Genomic DNA, 9957 nt, shown 5'->3' on the forward strand with positions numbered 1-9957 from the left:
AAGACTACAACTCCCAGGAGGCTCAGCAGGGCCAAGGTAGGGTCTAGCGAAACAATGAGACGTGTTCTTTGTGTCATTACGGGTGAGGAATGGTCGTGTGAGGGGTTAGATTTCGGGCCCCTTGGGGGATAACGTGAGGGAGCCTGAAGGAACTCTAGAACTGGCGAAACCTAGGGAACGGGGAGTTGGAACGGAAGTAGGCAGTGGGAGTGGGGAGGAGCCGGAAGTTAAGGCGGGGAAGCTGGGTTGGGGTGGAGGGAAAAGCAAGCCAGGAGGTGTTGCGGCCGCTTCTAGTAGTTTCCAGGCGCTACTGGGCGGCTGGCACCAAGCGTTCCTGAGGCTGTGGCTGCGGCTGCTCGGGAGCTGGTGGCGGTGCGATTGGAGAGCCGATGGCCAAGTGGGGTGAGGGCGACCCACGCTGGATCGTGGAGGAGCGGGCGGACGCCACCAACGTCAACAACTGGCACTGGTGAGGGCCAGCAGGGCAGGGCGCCGTAGCGCTGCGGTCGAGCCAGGGTTTCAGGGTTCCTGGAACCTCGGCCCGGACAGAGGTGGGGCAGAGGCAGCCCTGCCCGGAGATGGAGGTGGGTCTTTCTTGTGGCAGGAGCCAGTAGCCCCAGGCCTCTGCAAGCCCCCGGCCACCGTCTCAGTGTTTGGGGTGAGAGGGTCGACGTGTGGAGGGCTGTGCCCCAGGAGAGGGGTTTCAGAGAGGTGAGAGTATGACGCCGGAGCTGCTGCATCCAGCCTGAGCCGGGGAGATGCTTCCTACACGTGGCCGGAGGAGTCACTGAGACCTGAACCTCCTTCGATTGTGTTGGGAGATTGTTGTGGAAAGCTCAGGGCCGTGGGGCAGTAATTCCTATTTGGGGATTTACAGTGAAATTTGAAGTCGGTGATAGGGGACCACCGTCTCAGTCCCCCAGGCCAAGATTTGGAACGTGTTCTGCAGGTGCACAGAGTTCAGTGAGGCTGAAGACTGCAGCCTTTCAGCCGGAAGTATTATTAAGTTGGTTGTGTAGTAACTGCAGGTTGCCAGGCAATCACGGTTTTTATATCCCGACCTTTCTTAAGAGCCTGCTCTCCTCCACGAAGTGTTCTAGACGTAATGTTTCCTCATCTTTGAAGTCCACTGAACTTCGTTCATGCTGTTTACTGTATTTTTACTTTGTTGCAGCTCTTTTTGCTGTTACTTTCTCTGCTACTTAATTAATTAAGTAGGAAGGCAGATAGTGATTTTACTTCCCATATCTCAGTCTGTCTAATCTCCTCTTAACATACCCAGAGTACTTGACCTCATTTTTGTTGTTGTTTTGAAGTCCTGGACTTAATGATTTTGTGGCCATTTAGAGGGTATAAAATGCCTACGGCGTTTATAGCACAGTCTGAATCTGACAGGTCAGAAAACTGCTAATGAGGTCAAGGTTATCGTTTATTTCTTACTGGGCCTTTTAGCTGAATACCGTGTTCCATTGTCCTGTCTGCTCCTGACCATTCAGCAACATGTGCACAGTTTTCCACTTGATCAAATGGGGGCGCCATGTTAAAGTGTCGAGTAATTCCCATCACCATCAGGCTGAGAAAGGAGAGCAAAATTTCCCATTTAGTTATACATCATTCTATACAGCAGTTGTCTTTGTTGACAATATGCACCACTTTGTCTTCCTAAAAGAAAAGAGAATGCCATGTTTGGGGACATACTGGAGTAGGACCGAGAGTTTTGTATTCTTTTCAAACTGTTTGTCAGGTCTCCTTTAACCTTGCCTTCACTTGCATAGAGCATTGTATCCTCCATTTGAATGCTGGTCCATAGCTTTGTTTCTGTTTTGCAGGACGGAGAGAGATGCTTCAAACTGGTCCACAGATAAACTGAAAACACTGTTCCTGGCAGTGCAGGTGCAAAATGAGGAAGGCAAGTGTGAGGTGACAGAAGTGAGTAAGCTTGATGGAGAGGCATCCATTAACAATCGCAAAGGCAAACTTATCTTCTTTTATGAGTGGAGCATCAAACTAAACTGGACAGGTAAGTTTAAACTGGACCATCAGGGAAGAAGTTAACTGCATTTTGATTGACCAGTTAAGGTACTAAAGAGAATAGTTTTTGAGCAGTTATGAAGAAAGAACACAAATAGTGCTGCTTTGGAGTCCTACGTAAAGCAGTATTGACTGCTGAAATCTCTCTGCCACTGTGGAACACTGATTGGATTTCCTCTCTGGGTCTCATGCGTCCCCATCAGTGAAATGGCTGGGTCCCTGCATCTTTGGGTCTTGGTCTGTGTTGGGACACATAAGGTGATGTTCCCTCAGACTTGCTACATCTGTCTTGTTAATGATTTAAAAGAAGGAAGGGAGGCTTTTTTGGTCTTCATCTTTTTTTTTTTTTTTACTCTCTCCGGTGTGAATCTAAGAGGTTAGGCCACTGTGCTAATGAAGCTTGTATGTGACTATAACTTGGGGCTGTTTCAATCTATCTGTGATTACATTAGAAAAGAATTGAGGCCATGAGTATGCACCACTTGGATGGTCCTAATAGTTGGGAGGCTGAATTTTAAAAGGCATTCTAACTTAAAGGAGTATGAGATAGCTACTCTCTGTGTATGGGGCAAAGCATGAAGTAAATTTGTGCTTCAATAAATATTTCTCAGGTGAATGGTAATACAGAAAGGTGAAAGTAGATATGTCTGCCCATGATGTTTATTTATTTGTTCTTTTTAGTAAAACTAAAGCCTAGTAGTCTGGAAGGAACCTTAGGTATGATCTTGCCCAGTCCTCTTTTTATAGATTGAGAAACTGAGGCTTAGAGGAGTGAAGGTAAATGTTAATTAATTTTGAAATAGTTGGTTCTGCTATAGCTCACCCTATGTGTTCCTAAAAATCATCACACTATGCAAAAGTTCTCAACGAATACCATAGGACTAATAGGGGAGGTGGGATTAGGGACACAAAACCCAAAAACATCAGTGACACACTTTTTAAAATACAGGAACTACCAGCCAGACACCAATAAATAAATATAGGAACTTAAAATTGGTAGCACCATTTTACAAATGCTGAATAGTAAGAAATACATAAATACTACAGTAAATATGGTGCTTCCCCTGAAAAAGATCTGAAGCTTACTTGTGGAGGTGGACATGAAAAGGGTTGCAGCTTGAGGGCTATTGTGAAGTGGTGATAGGAGGGTCATCTGAAATCAGAAGGAACGTTGGAACACCAGATGTGGATGCATGTGGCTTACAACGCATGGGGTGAACTGAGGTCATTGGCAGATGTTTGAGATGTGTGTGTTCTGTGTATTCCTGTGCAGCTGGGTGTGGTTTTCTGTTCACCTAGAGTTTCTCATTGATGAGATCACATATGAGGGTGCTTCAAAAAATTCATGGAAAAATAGAATTGATAGGTAATACGAATCTTTCCATGAACTTTTTGAAGTATGTTGGTATAAGCAAACATGAAGTTCTCATTATGACTAAATCTTTGCCTAATATTTCACTGGCATTGGAGTAAATTCATATTTTCAAAACAGATACTCTAGCAGAACTATTGACTATTGACCCAAGTGCTCCCTGGCAGAATTCATGCTAGTGCCAAATCTGTGTAGCTCTGGGTCTCACTGTAATAACAGAGTTGGTCTCCAGTAATCTGATGAGAAAAGACATGTCTGCAGTGTGTGCGTGTGGGGTGGGAGGTGGTGTTTGACTGCATCTGGCATGTGTTATTCTCTCAGAATAAAGAGAGTCAGTTCAGCTGTCCAAAAGAAGCATAAGTGGTATAGTATCTAGGACTCCAGAGCAGAGACTGTTCCTGCAAAGGAGGAGACTAATAACATTGCATTACTTTTGACAGGTACCTCTAAGTCAGGAGTACAGTACAAGGGACATGTGGAAATCCCCAACTTGTCTGATGAAAACAGCGTGGATGAAGTGGAGGTTTGTATTTCCTAACTGTTCACCTGAGTCCTTTCATATCCTCTTATTCTCAGATGAGAAAAATGACCTGTCATTCAAGATTAATAACCCAGACCTGGTCCAAGTATTCAGAACCTTAATCTCAGATAATTTTCTAGGTATATGATGCCATTGGAAGTTTCCAGAGCAGCTTGCACTTACTTGATTTCTTTGCCTTAGCTATAACATGGGTTCTAACAATAGCCACCTTTGCCTTGGCAGAGAGGACTCAAGAAGGAACACTAATGGGGATTGTATGAATACCCCACCCCTCACACATTTCCTTTGGAAATGTCAGCAGTTACCTGATTGCTCAGCACCCACATTCCATAATGTGGGTGCCCCTCAAGTTATTTACCACCTACTTCTGATCTTTCACTCAGATTAGTGTGAGCCTTGCCAAAGATGAGCCTGACACAAATCTCGTGGCCTTAATGAAGGAAGAAGGGGTGAAACTTCTAAGAGAAGCAATGGGAATTTACATCAGCACCCTCAAAACAGGTATCCCTTGAGTAGTTATGTATGCCTTGAGGAGGTAGTTTTCCACCTGTCAGACTCTGATTAAGGGGCTTGACAGTCCTTTCTTTGGCAAATGGGTAAAGATTTTGGGGGAGGGGGCCTATTTCATATCTAAGTCAGTCTATAAGATCTGAGTAAAGGAAAGATCTAGAGTACGTTATCTAATATGTTGGCTATTGAGCACTTGAAATGTGGCTAGCCCAAATTGAGATGTGCTGTAAATATAACATACACAATGGATTTTGAAGACTTGGTACCAAAGAAAAAATAAATTACCTAATTTTTTTTATACTGATAATATGTAGAAATGATATATATTAGGTTAAATATCCTATTAAAATTAATTTCACCTGTATTATTTAATTTTAATGTGGCTACTAGAAAACTTAAAATTACATTTGAAGCTTACATTATATTTCTGTTAGACAGAACTGATCTAAAGAGTTGGCATCCCTGGACTCATTACTTGAATACAGTCCTGACTATCTTTGATATGCATTCCCTGGGGATATTTAGATAGTTAGAAAAGAGGTCAGCTTGGCTTTTCCCTGGGCTTCCATTTCTGCCAGTTCGTTTTGATCTTGGTGTTGGAGTACATGTAATGACCATCAAAGGGAAACAGCATAGAAGGGGATGGATTTTTGGGGGGGGGGGGGACCAATGCTCCAGTGCCATAACTAGTTGTGGCTATTCTACAGAGGTAAGGTATAGTGGAGGAAAGGGACTAAACGCATCCATAGGTACAGGATAGATTGCCCTCCCTTGAAGTCATTGAAGTGTCACTGCAATCATTCACTGCCTGCCTTACATAGTAGACCTCACGTGCATTTAACAAGTTGTAATGCTTCCAACTGAGTCAGGGGTTTAAGCTTTATAAAATAATCTCAGCAACCATTCTACAATTCTGTACTATATGCTCAGATACCTGTCTGGCGTAGACCAAAGGTAAAGATATAAAATAGATAAACTCTGCCTTTTCTGGTCGTTACCTCATTCAGGGTTAAAATGGCTTGTTTGCCAAGCTGTAATGAAGCCCCAGATCTCAGCTACTAAGAAATAACTTCCAAGAGCTGGGATTTTATCTTTTCAGAGTTCACCCAGGGCATGATCTTACCTACAGTGAATGGAGAATCAGTAGACCCAACAGGGCAGCCAGCACTGAAAACTGAGGAGCGCAAGGTAAGTGGTATTCTCACATGACGGGTGGGAGGCTGTCTGCAAAGAGGGTTGAGGGACTGCCTCCTCCTTAATTCTGCATCTTAGCTCTTTCTCTCTGACCCTAACTTCTAAGCCAGAGCAGCTTATGATCTGCTCATGGTGCTATTTATTTATTTATTTATTTATTTTATTTTATTTTTGCAGCTGGCTGGTACAGGGATTGAACCCTGGACCTTCATTTTAGTAGCACCATGCTCTAACCAACTGAGCTTCATGGCACTTTTTAGAGAATCCTCAATGTGCCATTGTCTACCCATTTTTAACCTGGTTTTTCATTTATAGTGGATTCCTAGAGCAAATGGAAGCTATCAGGGACTTCAAGGTGTGACTGTTGATTGCATTAAACACCAATTAAGAGGTTATGAAGACAGGATAATCTTTACCTATACAGTCATCTCAGATATCTGAGGGAGATTGGTTCCAGGACCCCTGCAGATACCAAAATCCACGGATGCTCAAATCCCTTAAATATGGCATAGCGTTTGCATATAACCTATGCACATCCTCCCTTATGCTTTACATTATCTGTAGATTATTTATAATATCTAATGTAATGTAAATGCTGTGTAAGTAGTTGTTACACTGTATTGTTTTTTTCTTTGTATTTGTTCTGAATATTTTTGATCTGTGGTTGGTTGGGCCTGTAGGTGCTGAACCTGCAGATAAGGAGGGCTTACTATTATTTCTAACTGGGATGTTGATATTCCAAACTTTGATATTAGAGGTCTCATCACGGTATCAAGGGTTAGACCACTGACTTCACCCGTCAGGAAATTGATCAATCTCACCCATTTGCCTGCCATTTGTGGTGTGAGCAACTATTTTATCTAGAGATGGAACTTTTGTGTGTCGGGCTTGGTACTTGCTTTGGAGCCCTGTTGTTCGTTTGTCAGCGCAGTGAAGCATATTCTGGAAGTGGAGAGAAAACTGCCTCTGGCTATTTAAGCATAAAAATTCTGTTTGAGAATTACACTGAGCTCTTCAGAAATGTCTGATGATTTGACTTGTCCTTTGGTTGATGGGTTTTTTAATGAGTATCAGAGTCTTCCTGCTAGAGTGGTTGTTTTCACTGAGAATTGAGGATGTTTCTGGAGAAGTTCCCCTCATGACTGAAACACCTACACTCACAAATTCCCTCCCACCGTCTGGAATAATTAGACTTGGATGTGAAAATTTTTGTGAAAATCAATCATAGGTCTATCCCTGAAGCCGTGTTGAGTTTCACCATCACTCTAAACGGACCGTTTTCACTGCCACTTTCATAGGCTAAGAGTGCTCCTTCAAAAACCCAGGCCAGGCCTGTTGGTGTCAAAATCCCCACTTGTAAGATCACCCTTCGAGAAACCTTCCTGACGTCACCAGAAGAGCTCTACAGAGTGTTTACCACCCAAGAGGTAAATATAATCTTGTCCTTCGGGCCTTGTGCCGTCTGCCATTCCAGGTGACTTGGGTCATGGGCACATCCCCTTAGCATGCAGAGGTACTAGTGGCTGAACCCTGAGGCTTTCCTGATACAAGTAGGGGCAAGGGGAAAACATGTTTGTTCAACGCACTCATCAAAGTGATTTTTCCTCCCTCTTTTTCTCTTCTGTACTAGTTTTGGGTCATGTAAGTGGGAACCACTGAATCATTCTTGTTAAAAAAGTAAATGGGTCCAAAGTAATGGCATCATGGATTCAGAAAGTTACTGAACTCAAAGCCTGGTCTGTGGTGGAACAGAATAGAGGATGAACCTGGACCTGCTCATTGGGCAGAGTGGCATCTTTGGAAATGAAGGTTGAAGCATGCAGGCTTCAGCTTCCTGCATTTGTCCCTGGGTTCCACTAAGAGCCATGTATCTTCTCCCCACCTTTTTTTTTTTTTTTTCCTACAGCTGGTTCAAGCCTTTACCCATGCTCCTGCAATGTTAGAAGCAGACAAAGGTGGGAGATTTCACATGGTAGATGGCAACGTCTCTGGGGAATTTACTGATCTGGTAAGTACCTTCTGGCCCCAGACCCAGGATATAGCCTCTGTCTGATCAGATGAGTGATGTTTCTCCTTTTCTCACTTCTGTGGGTGAAATTAAAGATTTAATCTCTTTTGTTAATAAAACCATGTTTTGTTTTTCAAAAGATATTGGAATTTGAGGTCTCTTGCAAGTAAATATAATTGCACAGATGATAGATTCTGTATGAAAGATGGATGGCTAATCCTAGCTAGGGTTGGGCACATTGTAGTCTATAGTATAGAATGAGCTCTTTGATTATTTTAGGTCCCTGAGAAACATATTGTGATGAAGTGGAGGTTTAAATCTTGGCCAGAGGGTAAGTAAGCATATTTGGTTTTTGCTATTACCCTCAGAACTTTTTCTTTCCTCCCTACTCAAACTCAGGTGGAAACCCTAGATCTGAAACCTACCCCCTCTGCCTTTTCCCCAGGGCACTTTGCTACCATCACTTTGACCTTCATTGACAAGAATGGAGAGACTGAGGTTTGCATGGAAGGCCGAGGCATCCCTGCTCCTGAGGAGGAGCGGACGCGGCAGGGCTGGCAGCGGTACTACTTTGAGGGCATCAAACAGACCTTTGGCTATGGTGCACGCTTATTTTAGGGCCAGCAGCAGGGGCCTCCAGCCTGCCCAACACTTCAGTCCAGCCCTCTCCTGACTGGGGCTTGTGACTCACAGGATTGCACCATCCCAACCGCTAACTTGGGGCCGGGGTCCCTGCCCTCTATATATACCTTGGGTTTGTGCATGTTTTTGCTGGGTGGGATCAGAGGGCAATTTCTTTTATGTGTACATACGCTAAATAAACATAATTTAAAAAACATCCATGTCTGGAACCTTTGTTTATTTCAAAGTGTATGACTGGTACTAAGTTACTTTGAAGGTTTTTTTTTAAAAAAGATGAATGGTAAGGGGATCTTAACCCTTGACTTGGTGTTGTCAGCACCACACTCTCCCAAATGAGCTAACTGGCCATCCCTATATAGGGATCCGAACCTGTGGCCTTTGTGTTATCAGCACCACACTCTCCCAAGTGAGTCACAGGCCAGCCCCCTTTGAAGGTTTTGAATTCAAGAAAACAGGAGGGGTTAGAAGGCCTAGTCTCGATTTTGGGTACATGTAGGTAGTTAAGTAGTATGAAGGGAGCCTGCTTCCCACTACCAGGCATTCCTGAACTAGTCTCCTTTCATACTGCAGTGGTAAAAAGGTTATACCTGTTTACCAGAAAAAGGGTAGGGTTGGTGCTCTGGGGTAACAATGCTAACAAACACTATGCCACTATTGCTGGTGGAGGTGACATCCTGGGCTTTGCACCTCTTAGAGAAATGATTACCAGAGGGCTGCCCAGTTAGCTCAGTTGATTAGAGTGCACCGAACTCAAGGTCAAGGGTTTGGATCCCCATACTGGCCAGCTGCCAAAAAAGATGATTACCAGGTGCTGGCTTGAGATGTGAAAAGATGGAGATTTCCAACCTGTGGCAGCTTCTGTTTATTGAGAAGTTACTGTGTGGCAGACACTGCACTCAGCAGTTTCATTATGTTAGCTCATTTAATCACTATAGTAGCCCTCTGAAGTAGGTACTAGCATCAGTTGTTTTTCAAGAACTTAAGCCCTGGATTTATTTATTTTTGATATTTTACGTTTATATTTGCTATAGATTAAGTTTGTCTTGGATTTCTCAAATAACATCCCAGATCCAACAATTGAGACTAAGCAGAGTTGGGATTTGGAACAAGGACCATCACTGGAGAGCCTTTCTCAAGTCTAAACCACTATTTGCCTTGTCATTGGGTTCATCTCCACAGAGAAGCTGGTGCATTTCTAGTATATTTCTACTGCTGGATTGAAAATTCCAGGCCTTTTACTACTCCCAGAAAAAGAGCAAGAAATCTGTGTCATTACAGTATTTTTAAATGCCCAGTACGTTTGCAGAGCGCTAATTATGTGCCGAGTGCTGGGTATGCATTCTAGTGGAGTTCAGACTGCCACACTGCTGGAAGAGGAAACGTACCTGAACAGGGAGAGGCACTTTCCTGGACAAGCCCCGTCTTGGCTTCTTGCACCTCAGCGTGAGTCAGTGCCCTCTAAAACCAGACAGTATCTCCTGCGGCTACTTTTATTTCCTTCATCTATTCTTACCTGTTTTATTAGGTGGCAGTGAGGCCTGCAGGCTAGCTAACCCTACCAACATGAGTTGGCCAAAACTTAGTAGTTAGCGCAGAAAATCAGAATTCTGATCTGGAACATTTAGACCCCAAAATCCATTTTGGCTTGAATTACTCAAG

General features: G+C 43.6%; 1 protein-coding gene across 1 annotated transcript; it reads left to right on the forward strand.

Moving 5' to 3' along the window:
* Positions 1 to 236: 236 nt before the first annotated feature.
* On the forward strand, positions 237 to 8494 carry AHSA1 (activator of HSP90 ATPase activity 1). The gene is made up of 9 exons (XM_063090488.1): positions 237 to 469; positions 1830 to 2020; positions 3844 to 3926; positions 4328 to 4445; positions 5554 to 5642; positions 6947 to 7075; positions 7555 to 7656; positions 7936 to 7987; positions 8102 to 8494. Exons 1-9 carry the CDS (start codon positions 390 to 392, stop codon positions 8272 to 8274), a joined length of 1017 nt encoding a protein of 338 aa, XP_062946558.1. The 5' UTR covers positions 237 to 389; the 3' UTR covers positions 8275 to 8494.
* Positions 8495 to 9957: the final 1463 nt, after the last annotated feature.

This window comes from Cynocephalus volans, chromosome 3 (assembly GCF_027409185.1).
Source record: "Cynocephalus volans isolate mCynVol1 chromosome 3, mCynVol1.pri, whole genome shotgun sequence".
Classification (NCBI taxonomy): domain Eukaryota; kingdom Metazoa; phylum Chordata; class Mammalia; order Dermoptera; family Cynocephalidae; genus Cynocephalus; species Cynocephalus volans.